We start from the raw sequence: 14882 nt of genomic DNA, 5'->3' as shown, positions 1-14882 counted from the left end.
ATTTGATTCTTCGATATCCATCTCTCCCTCCCCCACACTAATTCTCCCTCCCCAGAATCCTAATTTTGTTCAAGGCTGCAACGGTGCGCAGGTAAGAAACTTCCCATCTCAGAAAACATGCAGCTAAGAGCAGCCACATGACCCAGTCTGACCAATGAGATGTAAACAGAAGTCTCTGGGTGAGTCTTTCTAGAAAGCTTCTAAAAGCTGCCCCTTTTCTTTCCTCTCTTTTCTGAACTGGAGTTGTGGATGTGGTACTTGGGGCGGCCGCAACCATTTTATAATCATGGGGCTGAAGGCCATAGGGTGAGGAGGATAAAAGCTGAGTGCTAAGTATGGTGGAGGAAAAAGCAGCCTGGGTCCCCTCTGATTTCCTAGAGCAATTTCACCAGTCGCAGACTGTCTTACCTGGGACTTCTGAGTATGTGAGAAACATAAGTCACTATATGGTTAAGCCACTTTGGTTGAGTTTCTTTTACAGCTGAATGCAGTCCTCCACGTGGCCAAGGCAAGAACATGGTCCCCAGGAGAGAGGGGGAAAGGAAGTCTTTTTTTTTTTTTTTTTTTGAGGGAGGTTTCTATCTCACACTACACTCTTCAGGGATTCTCTGTTTCCCAAGGGATTAAGTTCATATTCCTCAGACCAACATTCAAGACCATAACATTTGGCCTCCTATCAATTTTCTAGGCCTCTTACCCTTCACACCATTTATTGGAGCAGAATGAGCCTTCTCTTTCTTCTGTACACTGTGTATACACTCCCGTCCTGACCTTAGTTTGTGTGAATTCCCTCTCTTCCTTTCTGCCTATCCCGGGCTTACCTGCTCTTGTAGGCTGCTCTTTTGAGAGGTCTTCCTATCACCCTGGGTTCCAGGAAACTCTCCTTTGATTTCCTTCATCACTAAGGTCTGTGTGCGACATTTTCACGTATGTTAACCTCATCCTGCCAGCAAGGCTGTGAAATCCTTCAAGGCAGGATCATGGGAGCATAGTCATGTAGGAAGATCACGTGTTTAGGAGTCAGACTTGAGATCTAAGACGATTTCGGGTAAGTTATTTAACCTCTCTGAGCCTCAGTATCCTTATCTGTGAAATGGAGATAGTAAACCCTTCCAGGGTTTGAAGAGCGTCTCCATAAAGCATTTAGCAAAGTGCCTGGCACGTTGGAGGTGATCGAGATATTCTTGGATGTTGTCTGTTTGCAACCCCTTGACTGTGCCTTCTTCCTATGTTGTACAGCTCTCTCCACGTTCATCTCTCTCCCTTCTGATTTTCTGCTCTGAATTTGAACCAGGAGAACTTTACCACGTTTGGGGAGTGACCATGAGCTGTTCTCATTTTCCCAGAGGGCAGATCTGACACTACCAGCTTCAGTCTTCAGTCACAGGACGAGGAATAGAAGGAAGATTTCATGCCCATTCTAAGGATGGGATGCTAACTTAACTGTTCGAGGGAGTTAATTGTCTTTCTCTGAAGATTTGCAAGGAAAATGGATGTATTTAAGTCCAATTTACCTGGCAACAGGGCAAAGAACTAAATGGCCTTTTAGCACTTGGTATTTTTCTTTTTTTTTTCAAATGTTTATTTTTGAGAGAGAGAGACAGACAGACCATGAGCAGGGGAGGGGCAGAGAGAGAGGGAGACACAGAATCCGAAGCAGGCTCCAGGCTCCGAGCTGTCAGCACGGACTCCGACTCGGGTCTCGAACTCACGAACTGTGAGATCATGACCTGAGCCGAAGTCAGACACTCAACCGACTGAGCCACCCAGGCACCCCAGCACTTGGTATTTTTCACAAACTCCCAGTTCCGTCTGCTATAACAAATACCTGGACCTTAAATCTTTTTGATACTCTGATTTCCTTCTCCTCTTACCTCAGTTCCACCCCAGATCAAATAAGATGAGGGTGAGAGAGGACCCATAGCAAAAACACCTATCATTCGAAGTTTAACGAGAAAGGAGAGTTTTCCTACTTTCAGGTAAATATGTGGTGCATGCAACTATGAATGGGAGTGGTACCCCGAGCTGGGCGGGAAATGATGAGTCACTGCAGACTCACATGGCTTGATAATGTGTTCGGATATCGAGTCCCAGGGCAGTGCTCTTTTTTTCATGTGTCTTCACTGAGTATCTCTCACAGAGCCCGATGAGACAGAACCGTATTCTTTCGTCCGTCTCAAGGCTGAGATCTATGCCCCAGAAAAAGAGGGGTTATGACAGACTTGACTGATTACAGAACTGTGTCCACCCTCGTTCAGTTTGCTGCATTTTCCTGAGGGCCTCCTGTGCCTTAGTCAGGTGCCAGTCCTCCCCGGGCAGGGCTGGTGGGGCCGGAGCAGCTGATGGCCTGCTAGCAGTGTGGTGTGTGTGTGTGTGGGGGGGGGGGGGGGGTGGGTAGGGTATTGGCGATGGGGGAGTTGAACTCTTTGTTACATACATACTGGGAACCCCATTTTGTGCCTACTCTGGACCCTCTAATGTTCAAAGTCGGCTCCTTTTCATTGCTGCTGCCTGTTTATTTGGGGGTGGGGGGACTGTGTGTGTCGCTGTTATGGACAACTGCTTATTTGCTATGCATCTGCGTGTGTGTATATGTGTGCGTGTGTGTGTTTGGGATTTGAAGGTTGAGCTGTGTGGCCTGTTTTTTTTTTTCTCCTCCTACTTTTCACTAATGAGCACTGCGGAATTGCTCTGGGCCCTGTCAGGCATTAGAGCCTCCCTTCCCCAGTCCCCTGGGAGCAGGCAGGGACTATGCTCTCGAAGTCTCACCCAGGCAAGCACTGCTCAGAGGTAGGGATAGCCTTTGCCTATCAGATTCTGACAGGCCTGTCCTGGGCTCCCTGGGGCTTCAGAGGCTTTCTCTGAACTGCCTGTTGCCTGAGGGTAGGGTCTTCGCCTACGTGACTGACTGTACAGTCCTGCTCATGCCCAGTGTTAAACCAACTCTTGCCCATGGCCTGGCGCTGCTCTCCTGACATGTGTGCGGAGCTGGAAAGAGCTCGGGGAGTCTTGGCTCCTGTATTAGTTCCGTGTTGCTGCTGTAACACTGTACTACCCACTTAGTGGCTTTAAGCAACTCAGATTTATTCTCTTTACAGTTATGGCGGTCTACAGGTCTGTCTAAAATGGGTTGGCAGAGTTATGTTCTTTCTGGCGGCTCTCAGAGAAAATTCATTTTTGTGCTTCTTCTAGTTTCTAAAGGCTGCTTGCATTCCTTGGCTCGTTCCAACCCCCACTTCTCTGAGGTCACATCCCCTTCTCTCTCGCCCTCCTGTCTCCCTCTTGCAAAACCCTTGTGATTACGTTGGACCCGTGGAACAGTCCAGGCTTATCTCCCCATTGGGAGGCCTTTAATCACATCCCAGAGCCTCTTTTACTATGTTAAGGTGAATCCACAGGTTCTGAGGATTGGGACAGGCACATCTTTGGGGGGGCTTATCCCCGAGCCTACCACAGCATCCTCCACCTCAGAGAAGATCTGTGCAAATGAATAGATGTGATGGATCCCGAACCAACCTGGTCATAGTATGATTCCTGTGATCCTAACAAGGCTTTCCAAACCCCTTCTCCCTCTAGAAACCTCCCTAGCTTGATAACTTCTGAAGTCCTCCTCTTAGGGCATAAAGTATCCTCAACCACACTGAGAACCCAGGCTTAGAACGAGGCCTGAATGCATTTCTTCACACTAATATGTAAATGGTTGACAACAGAGCCTTTCCTAACAGCCAGTTCTGATTGGAGGGAGGCTCGTATGAGGGAAGGAGGAGGCAGGGAGGCCACAGGCCGACTTGGATCATGTCCTAATTACCCATGGAGGTTCCCAGTGATGGAGGGAGCGAAAGCACCTAGAAGTATGACCATAAAGTTTTAATCAAACAGAGCAGAATGGCCGCGATGCAGAACAGGTAGTGCTTGGAGAAGAGGAAGAAGACCATCTCCTTGGTGACATAGATTATGTGTATAAAGATGAAGCAGTACAGGAACATGGCAAACTGGTTCTGGGGGAGCAGGAGATCCTGGAGGCCTCCGGAGAACTGTGGGGGGAAAGAAGAGAGTGGAGCTGGCCAAACCGGGCTCGGGTGCCAGGCAGGTATGTGTGTCAGTCCTGCTCTTGTCCCCTCCGGAATGGGACCTGGGGCAGGTTGTCTTCCTCATCCCCCGCTCACAAGACCGCAAGAGGAAGAGTGGACCGAGAACCGAAACATTCCTAGTCAGGTCACTGGCACGTGGAGGAACTCATGGGTTTTCACTTCTTGAGTCTGCCTTTAGCCTTCCTGAGCCAGGCTCCAGGTGACACCTTCCCTTCTCTGTGCGTTCTGTGCTGTGGCTGAGTCACACAGGTGGCAGTCTCTCTCCGACTCTGAGGTCCCCAGATCTGGATGCTGGGTTCTTGGGAATGTTCTCTGCATGGTTTGCCCTGACACTCAGCCTTGTTTTCTGGACAGCGGCACAATGAGAGGATGTCCCTTGGGCACAAGTGACTGTTTCTGACCTCTTGTACTGGCATATGTCTCACAGGGTCAGTCTGTGGTCTATCAGTCTAAGGTTGGGTCTCCCTGGGGGATAGGTGGTGAGAGACAGGTGATAGAGCCTCCCTAAACCCTCACGGTATTGAGGAGGAGGAAAGCAGCTCAAGTTAGTTCTGGCTGATTCTGCCTGTGTTCTTGCTGCTCATTTCTGGAATCTATAGAACTGAGATCCAACAAGCCTCCATTTTAACTGTAGAAAGCATCAACATCGAAGTACAGCAAAAAAGCTGATATAACTATTTTGATCTGTAGTTAAGAAGGCATCACCCATGGTTTATTCTTTAAAATATCTTTTAAAATCATGCCATGTTTTTTTGTAAGCAGGCAGATGGCAGGAGCTGTGATACCCCAAGCTGGCTAGAAACAGACAGAGATACTTTTCAATACAATGAAATCGATCTACCCACCCATTCATCCAGAAAAAGAGAGTGGGGAGGGGCTTAAAAATCAAGTCAGCTCTCTACCTGTCAATAAATGCACAACACGTGAAATACTTTTGTAAACGATTATGAAAGACAGCAGTTTCGGACACACCATTGTTGGAGTAACCACATACAATGTGAGGGCAAATAAATAAACCCGAGGGGGCAGAAAATGACTCCAGGAATGCCATTTCCAAAATGAATAGCAAGGCAGGTTGAAGAGCAGAGGAAGAAACCCAGTGTTCTAGAGGGAGGGGTGGCTGCATGGGCCCTACTGGGCACCTATGGACCTGCTATGGCTCTGGGTCCATGGATTTCCAGCGGCCCCAAAGCAGCCAGCATATGCTTTCAGTCTAAAATGCTGATGGGTGATAATTATGATATTGACAACCAGACATGCATTTGTGAAACCTTTTAGACTTTTCACAACACTTTCCACGGTCTATCTTTTGAGCAGAAGACAGACAGCAGATAGGACCATACACCCAGGGTTTCAGCTCATCCAACAAGAGTAAGCTTTTCAAACTAAAAAAAGGGAAAACAAATATGGTTAGAAGGAAGCATAGAGCAAAGGCACAGTACCTTAACCACAGGTGCTTTAAGTAGTTTCAGTGTCCAACTCGGGACACATTTTATCCCAGGATATTGAGAATAAAACCCCAAGCCTGGACATGGAACTTACCTGTGAGAAATCAAAAATCTGAGGAATGTGCCAGAATCTTAGAGACAAGCAAATGTTTGTTCTATTTTTTCTTTAAAGAGGGAGTAAAAAAGATGGGATTCTGGAGATCCCACTTCCATCAGCTTGACTTGGCTTAGCAAAACCATTCGGTGTATAATTAAGCAGGCATTTTGTGAGCAAGAAAAAAAATGATTAATTGTTAAAAGCCAGCATGTGTTCATTGAAAACAAATCATGCAAAACCAATCTCATTTTCTTAGGGAAAAAAAATTGACCCGTCAATTAGGGAAATTCTATAGGTAGTGTAATAACAATTATGGGAAACTGTTTGACGGTGTGTCTGTCTCAAGATAGTTTTTCTGGACAAGGTAGAGAAATGTGAGCTGGATAAAATGTGACGCAAGGGTGGTGATTAATGGAACATTGCTAACCTGTAGGGAGATCTTTTAGTGGTATTTACTTTAGGTCATATCCTCCTCAACAATTACAGTGATGACTTGGATAAAGACAGAAGGCAAGTTTCTCAGAATTGAGGATGACCCAGAGCTGGGAAGCATGGCTAATACATTACATCCCAATAAAATTGCCAAGTGATGAATGTAAGTTGTTGCATTTGGGTCAAGAAGTGAATTGCGTGAGTGCATAAAAACGGTAATAGCTAACATTTATTGAGCGCTTACCTAATCTGCCAGGCTCATTGCAAAGCACCTCACATGCAGCCTATCACTGAATTCTCACGGCAACCCTATGAGGTAGGTACTGCTTTCCAGATGCGCAGAGCGAGGCTCGAGGAGGATTCGTAACTCACCCAATGCCATGCAGTTCATACACGGGAGAAACAGAGTTTTAACCAATCCTGTCTGATTTGAAAGCCCGGGCAACCTGCTTTAAACAATGGCGTCTTGTGTAATTTGGGACTTGTGGTGGCCCAATCACACAGTGCTAAGTCCTTCACATCCCATTTCATCAAGAATAGGCTTTTTTATCCCCATTGAGTACAGGTTAGGGGAGAGCAGCCCATTTCTTGCCACAAGACGTCTAAGCCTTCGATGGCAACAAGGCAGAGCGAACAGAACCAATGCAGCTCTGATAAGGGGAAGGTGATGGTTTTATCAAAATCCACTGGCCAGACTGCAGGAGGGCTCACATCTCTTACACAACAGGCAGAGAGGAATAGAGAGTGGTGAAAAGATGTTGAAGACTTTTCCCTGAGGAGGGAAGCTGCGGACAGGTGGGTGGACAGGTGGTTCTGGGGCCCCCTCCAGGGTCAGGGTCAACTCTCCTTAAAGAGTTGATCTCAGCCGAGCAGGGCAGCTCTAAAGCAGCCGGGCAACCCATCTCTAGACCCGGGGCAGGGTGCAGGGGTGAAGCAGGTCAGGCGGGCTCCCCATGCAGGCAGCCCCCAGCCCTCGGGCGGGGGGGACCTGAGGGCCTCTGGCCAGCGCCCCCACCCTCCCGGCACCTACCAGGCGGGGCATGGCCTGCTGCTGCAACTGCTCCATCACCTCCTCGTGCTGCCGCTGGCGCTCGTTCTCCTCATGCAGGTACCTGAGCCGCGTCAGCTCAAACTCCATGCGCACCTTCTCCAGCTCCATCTCGGCGTTGCGCTCGGTCCCCGGGGTCCCGGGGGTGGCCGGGGCCGGAGGCAGCTCTTCGAGTTCGGGTGCGTCGCCCGCCTGGCCCTTGGCGGTGGGACCGGCCTTGGAGCACAGTGACTTGGGCGGCCCTGGACAGCCTCCGTCCTCGCGAGCTTCCATCTCCTCCAGGTAGTGGTAGGAAGAGTCTGGCTTCGGGGACTCCGCCTCCTGGAGCAAAAGCGAAGGGGCAATTCAGGGGCCTGGGGCCGCCCACATTCCCCCACAGCACATCTACAGCCCCAGGCCACAGTGGGCGGGGGCGTGTGAAAGAGGCTATGACCTGTAAGGATCTAGAGTTCTAACCAGAGGTGCACTTACCTGGAGTTACACGGAAGGACAGGGCACACTGACGGGAAGGAATGGCACCCTGGAGTTGCAGGGGGAGGCTTGGGGCGTTGAGGTAGAAGTCTGACTTCCTGATGACTTTCCAATCACCACTGGTGAAACTTTCCCACCCCCCACTCTATGTAACTCTGAGGCCAGTTATACACCCGGTCCTCTCTGGGCTACAGAGGGAGGAACCTCCACATAGAGGACCAACAAAAAAGGGCTACGGGGGAGCCAGATCCCAGTCACAGAGGGAGGAGAAGGCCCTGAATGGGGCGCTAGACGGGAGAGACCAAAGCCAGCTTCCTGTGACTTCATAATCTCATCAAGGACTACCTGGTCCCTGGTGACAGCTGGGGGCCAGTTGTGGGGGTGGGGTGCACATCACCTGCTCTTGTTAGCAGCTCTCTGGGATCCCCTAGCACTTAGCTCCGATCCCATGTTCCCTCAACACTGTCCTCCCTGTGTAGGGACAGGCTGGGGCAGTGAAATGAGGCACCCCCCCCTTACCAAAGAAGGCCTTGACTTCCCTTCAGACATGGGGTCATCAGGCACCACCTTGGGGAAGGCTGGGCCGCTTTCTCCTGCTCCCCGGGCTTCCACTGATTCCCTGTCCTCTGCTGCCATCCAGAAAACTACAATGCTGTCAACTGCAGCCAAAGGACATCTTTTGAGGTGCTGACATTTGGTCTCGCTGGATTCCACAGGTGGGCCACCATCACAATCCCCTGCCCTCATAATAACCCACATTCTATTAGTTGCTAGGGCCCCTTTGGCAGAGGGTGTGACACACCTTTGAGGTCCAGTATGAAGAACTGCAGGATGAGTCTTTGCTACCCTAGGGACTGCTTTAGAAACTACAATTCCACCACTTGAAACCCAGAGTTCCATCATTTGAAATGTCTTCCCTTGGGTCCCTCTTTTATTTGTATGTATGTATGTGTGGCTATTGACTGAGGAGGGGAGGGGAGAGGGAGAGAGAATCCTAAACAGGCTCCATGCTCATCACAGAGCCCAACGCAGGGCTCGAGCTCACAAACCATGAGATCGTGACTTGAGCCGAAATCAAGAGTCAGACGCTTAACTGACTGAGCCACACAGGCGGCCCCCCATCCCCTGCTAGGGTCCCTCTTTTAAAAGCAGACTGTATTGGGATGAGTTACAGTTGGCTCCACAAACCCTGTTACAGGCTGAATTGTGTCTCCCCTCCAAATTCATATGTTGAAGCCCTACCCCTCAGTTCCTTAGAATGTGCCCTTATTTAGAGATAGGGCCTTTAAAGAAGTGATTATGTTAACATGAGGTCATTAGGGTAGGTTCTAATCCAGTATGACTGATGTCCTTATATGAAGAGGAGATCTGGGCACAGACACGCACAGAAGGAAGGTGGTGTGAACATAAGGGAGAAGAAGCCCATCTGCAAGCCAAGAAGAGAGGCCTTGTGTTAGTAGTCAGTGTTCTCCAGAGAAACAGAACCAATAGGGGCCATACATATATATGATCTATTATAAGGAATTGGCTCATGTGAAGAAGTGGCATGATCTGCTGGCTGCCAGTGGGACCTCCAGGAAAGCTGGTGGTGTGAATTCCAGTCCCAGTCCATGGCCAGGAGAAGACCGATGTCTCAGCTCAAGCATTCAGGCAGAGAGAACCAATTTAGTTTTCTCCCACTTTTTTCTACTCAGGCCCTCAAAGGATGAGATGATGCCCATGCACAATGGGTAGGGCCTTCTGCCTTATTCAGCCCTCCAATTTAAATGCTAATCTCTTCCAGAAATACCCTCACACACACTGAGAAGTTGGGTATCCCACGGCCCAGTCAGGTGCAGACAAAATTAGCCACTACAGGGCTGGAACAGACCCTTTCCTTACAGCCTTCAGAAGGAACCAGCCCTGCTGGCACCTTGATCTTGGACTTCCAGCCTCCAGAAGTGAGAAAATACATTTCTGTTGTTCAGGTCACCCAGTGACTTTGCACTTTATCGTGGGAGCCCTAGCACACTGGTACAACTCCCATTATTCATAGAATGGATTGAGGGAGACCAGCAAAGAAACTGGGAGACTGGGGAATGTACTTTGCCCTCTTCAGTTTTGTGAAAATGACAAAAAGCATTTTTGGTAGCTGGAGGCAAAATTGCATTACGGAAAGAGAAAGGATTGTGTTTGAGTTTTAGCTTTACTACTCTCCCTAGCTGTTGTCCAAGGGAAAGTTATTTTATCCGTCTGTTGCTCGGTGTACTCATTTAGAAATGGGGGTAAGATTTAGCCACTTCCCTACACTGTGGCACTGACATGAAGACAAGAAAGTATATTTGCCCACTACCTGCCTCTATAGGGGCTAAGGCAATGGTCGTCATCATCACCATGATCATAGTGGGTTTGTCACTGGAGAGGAGAAAGTGCTTAAGTTCTGCCATCTTGCAAATCTTACAGTTTGAAAACCATGGCTCTTCCCTCCCAGCACTTTAATGGTGACCAGGAGAACTATGGCAAGATTATTGTGTAAGATGTTGATACTGCCTTAAGCACTAGAAGTAGGATTGCTAGATAAATAGAGGATGCCCAGTTAAATTTGAATTTTAGATAGTTTTTAGTATCAATATGTTCTAAAAATTACATGGGACACCCTTATATTAAAAAATGATTCCTTGTTTTTCTGAACTTCAAATTTAACTGGGGATCCTGCAGTTTTATTTGCTAAATCTGGCGATCTTAACTAGGAGAGAGCTACCCAAAGAAACAATTATGTGTGACCAAATAATGAACTGTCGTTAAAAGTCACCAAGTACTGGGGTGCCTGGGTGGCTCAGTCAGTTAAGTGTCTGACTCTAGATTTCAGCTCAGGTCATGATCTCGTAGTTCATGAGTTCGAGCCCCATATCAGGCTCCATGCTAGCAGTGTGAGCCTGCTTGGGATTCTTTCTCTCTCTCTCTCTCTCTCTCTCTCTCTCTCTCTCTCTCTCTCTCTCCCCCTCCCCAGCTCTCTCTCTGTCTCTCAAATAAAGTTTTTAAAAATCACCAAGTACTAAAAAGCATAATAAGGGTTATGGGTAGTTGTATTAGCTATCTATCAAAGAACCATAGAATCTCAGTGGTATAAAACAATAAACATGCATTTAGCTCAGGCATCTAAGAATTGGCTGATCTAGGCTGGGCTCAACCAGGGGGCTTGCCCAAGGCAACTTGCTTCCACATGTCCCTCATCCTCTTCTTGGGAACAGTGGGTTAGCCTGTGCATGCTCGTTTCATGGCAATGGAAGAAGCACAAGGGTCCTTGGAACTGGCACATCATCACCTCCATCTTGAGCTATTGGCATTGGCCAATAATATAAGGTGGTCATATGGCCAAACCCATGTGGTTTGCCCACTACCTGCAAAGGTGGGAGTCAAAGGTGGGAGAAATGTACTCTGCCTTTTTAGTGGGAAGAACTGGAAAGACATACAGTAAAAGGTATGGTAAAAAACATATGTGGTATGGCTAGAGGGCAAGATGAAGAGTTGGGGCCCTTAAGGCAATGTAGTCATGTTAGTAAGAAGACCAATGCTAATATGGTTGGAGCGGCTAGGGAGGGCTTAGTGGAAGAGGTGACATGAAGGGTGGGTGGAATTCAGGCAAGAGGGAAGGATCTGCATGAGCAAAATCTCAATTGCTAATTATTATCCATTTTCCTCTCCATTTCTGCTCTCTGCCCCTCTTCACTCTGACCTTTTCCCAGAAGGCTGACTTCCATGTAGCTGCATCGATTTCAGCAAAGCAGTATATTCTAAAGCAAAATGGAATCTATGACTCCCATTTCCCCTGCCCTGAGGTAAGATCTTCACACACCTGTCATTTAGGGGACTCTGCAGGAAGCTGGGGATATGGGTCTCACAAGCCTTGGCCTGGTTTCACACTCCTGGCAGCACGAAGAGGGTCTTTCCTCCTCCGCTGTGCCCAGGGAAAGGCAGGGTATGGTAAAGTCACATGAGGGAGCGAGGGAGACAGGATCATACGGGACCCCAACAGGGACTTGGATGACGGGGCCTCACCAGGGCCTTGTCATGTTGGCTTCAGCAGCTGAGCTGGTCACTGTTAGAACGCTTTGGTTCTGGTGGTTCTGCTTCTCTGTGTCCTCTTTTTACCAGCATTCTCCACTTTTTTCCTACCTCATAGCTTCCGCGTATTCAGCTAACTCGTTTCAGGAACTGTGGCTTCTAGTGGCCCTCCAGGGCCCTGACTGCACGGCCTCTCACTGTGTATTCCGTCTTATGTTTGTCCTAACTATCTTAGTCACTCATGACTTCCTAGTAGACTTTTCCAAAGACAAGAGTCAGAATGAGTTGGGTTGTCTGGGCACCGCTTCTCATTCTAGCCACTGGGGAGCCTGTGGTCAGTGTGCCTCAGCCAGGTTCAGTCCCGAGGTGAAGTGGAAGCTTGGGGGGAGCAGGGACACACAGTGCACAGCAGCCTAGGGTTGTCCGTAAGCAGGAGCTGTGGGGGTGGGGGTGGGATGGGGTGGGAGGGTACGTTTCCTTTAGAGGGAGCCCTGGGTGCCCCAGGCAGCATGTTGAGGATTTATGGGCACAGTCCTCGAGCAACATATCAACTGTAGGTTTGGCCAATAACCTGGTTAGAGGCTTGTGGATTAGCACAGTGCTCACCAGCTTTCATGCACCTTGTCTCATTTGGTCCTCAGAATGCCCTTGTGAGGCCATTGAACGCAGGTACCACTATTGCCTGACAAGCAAGGAACCTGAGTGACACAGGGAGGTGAAGAAATTGGTGCCTGTGTGTGAAGGACATGATTAGTTGAGATGGGTCTGGAATGCAGGTTCTCAGCTCCTAACATGGTCATGTTAGACCATAAGGATGGCCTTTGGATCTCCAACTCTAAGAGGTGAGATGATTTTTCTACCTCATAAAAATAAAGAAGTCATTATGTACAGTAGATAACTTTTGACAACATTGTTTATGACGGGAAAAGACCGGGGAGAAATAAAATTTCCACCAGAAGGGCTCTGGTTAAATACTTAGTGCTGTATCCATATCAAGAATACTATGCACATTTAAAAAAGAATAAGATGAAAGAAAAAAATGAATAAGGGAGCTGCATCAGTGCAAATATGGAATGCTCTCCAAGATATCTTATTCAGTGGAAAAGCAAAAATGGTGTTCCCGTATGTATTAAAATATGAAAACATATTATATTTGTATATGCCTAAAATATGCCTGGAGATACACATAGTAAATTGGCTCATGGTGACTGTCTCTGAGGTGGGAGAGATGACGGACTGGGGGTTTGGTGTGGGAGGGAGACATTCTTGACTGCATAGCATTTTGTACTCTGACGTTTAAAAAAATCATATGCATATATTACATTTTCAATTAAAAATTTTAAAAGGAATCTGGGTGAGAGAGCTGTGCTCAGTGTATGTGAAGGAAGTTTAGGGTATAAAACTCGTTCTGGTTGAGGACAGGCAGGGATTGGAGCCAATGGGGCATATCCAGCCTACACATCATCCTGTTACTCTCTGACTCCCTCCCCAGTCTTTACTTCAACTGGGGATGGAAGTCTTACTGCTGAAATGTCTTCTTCCCTTCTTGGCTGCCTCAGATACAGTGATGTGGCTTTGGGACCCTTCAGCTCAGATGTGCTGGAACATTTAGAGGATTATAATAGTAACACTAATAATAGCTTATAGTTCTTGGGCACTAACCATGTACCAGGCCCTGGGAGTTTTTCATGGACTATTTTACATAAGTTTTCAGAGGTGCCATATGAGTTAGGTGTTATTTTTATCTCTATCCTTATAGAAGTGGTAACTGAGTTTCAGAAAGGCCAAGTCACCTGCCCACAGGGACAGTTAGGAACAGGTGGAGACTGTTAAGCACCAGAGTCCCTGTATTAAATTCCTTCCTGCTTGAAATACTTGGGATGGTTCCTGTCTTCCTGGTGGAAGCCTGATTGATACCAGGGATATTCAAGAGGAGGAGGTGACTCAAGATGCTCAGAGGATTTACGAGGGGGGAGAATCCATCTGAGGAGGGAGCAAGGAGCCCCTCCAAAGAGTCTGTATATATGTGTGTGAGTGTTTTATCCATCGGGGCCTAATCAGGAGACAGAAACCACATGGTAATTCCAACAGGGAAGGTAGACTATCAAGAATTATTACCTAGTGACAGGAGATTGACTACTTAGAGCTAAAAAGAACTCTAAACATATAGGAAGGAATAAAATGGGAGAGGTGTCTCTCTAAAGCTGAGATTCAGGTCTCATTGGAGAGGGTGTGGCTGGTGCCACTGAACAGTATAAAAGTTCACTAAAGCCAAGGTCAAGTAGGTCAAGGCTGGTAAGCAGGAAACTGCCTAGTGGGGGGCCAACAAAACTCACTATTCACCTAGGGTTCGGTGTTGAACTTACCAGAGTGTCACTGGAGAGAACCTCAGCTTGTTGTGAAGCTGTCCCTTAGGTGCCCCTGAGACTCTCGAGAGGTTAGTGTCATCGGATGTGCCCACGAGCGAGCATTGCAGCATTGAGGGATCAAGAAAAGAGAAGACTCACCTTTTCCTGTGACGTCTCTCCGTCGCCCTCTACTGACAAAGCATAACATCGCGCACGGGCAAGAGGAATGTTTATAAACTCTGGCTTCATTACCAAGACCAAGGCAATGAAGGGTAGAATTGCAGCCCAGAGGCAGTAACACTGCAGTGTGTGCAGTTCCAGGAATTCAGTTCCCTTTCAACATAGCTACTCCAATGCCCTGGGGGAATGTCCTGTCTTTTGAGAAGTTCACCCAAAACAATAACTGGCCCCTTCCAGGTTCCTGACCCTGTGCTAGTTACTGATGGGAGCACTAAGGATCATCATATGCAGTTCTTATCTTTGTGGAATACATAATCTGGATGGAGACAGAAGGGGTGCTTCTCTCTGTTCCCTAAAAACACCCTAGCCTTCCTGCCTTCCAGGCTTTTTGCTGGCACTTTTGTCAGCCTATAGAATGCTCTCTCCTTTATCTCTGACTATGAAAGTCCCTGCAACCTTTGGGGTCCATTCCAGCCACTGCCACCTGTGAAACTGTGTGCTTTGTGTCTCTGGCTGCTTGGTGTTAACATGATCTGGTGCTTGTTTCACCTCTCCCCCTAGATTAGGGGCTTGGTGCAGGCAGGGCATACTGCTTCACTCACGGTAGCACCGAATGGGTTAGTGTGGCCCCTGGCCCCTGGCCAGGCTGTGGCTCCCTTCTGGCTAGTGAGCGTAACATAGGCAGGCAGACCAGAAGGTCAAGGAACTATATCTTTTCCTGTT

At 48.1% G+C, this 14882-nt stretch overlaps 1 protein-coding gene across 1 annotated transcript; it reads right to left on the bottom strand.

Annotated features, from left to right (window-relative positions):
* Positions 1-3845: 3845 nt before the first annotated feature.
* TMEM247 (transmembrane protein 247) lies at positions 3846-8223 on the bottom strand. Its single transcript, XM_030311785.1, has 3 exons — positions 8107-8223; positions 7099-7437; positions 3846-4034 (listed from the first exon to the last, which is right to left on the bottom strand). Exons 1-3 carry the CDS (start codon positions 8221-8223, stop codon positions 3846-3848), a joined length of 645 nt encoding a protein of 214 aa, XP_030167645.1.
* Positions 8224-14882: the final 6659 nt, after the last annotated feature.

This window comes from Lynx canadensis, chromosome A3 (assembly GCF_007474595.2).
Source record: "Lynx canadensis isolate LIC74 chromosome A3, mLynCan4.pri.v2, whole genome shotgun sequence".
NCBI lineage: Eukaryota > Metazoa > Chordata > Mammalia > Carnivora > Felidae > Lynx > Lynx canadensis.
This window is presented reverse-complemented; position numbering and strand designations above follow the sequence as displayed.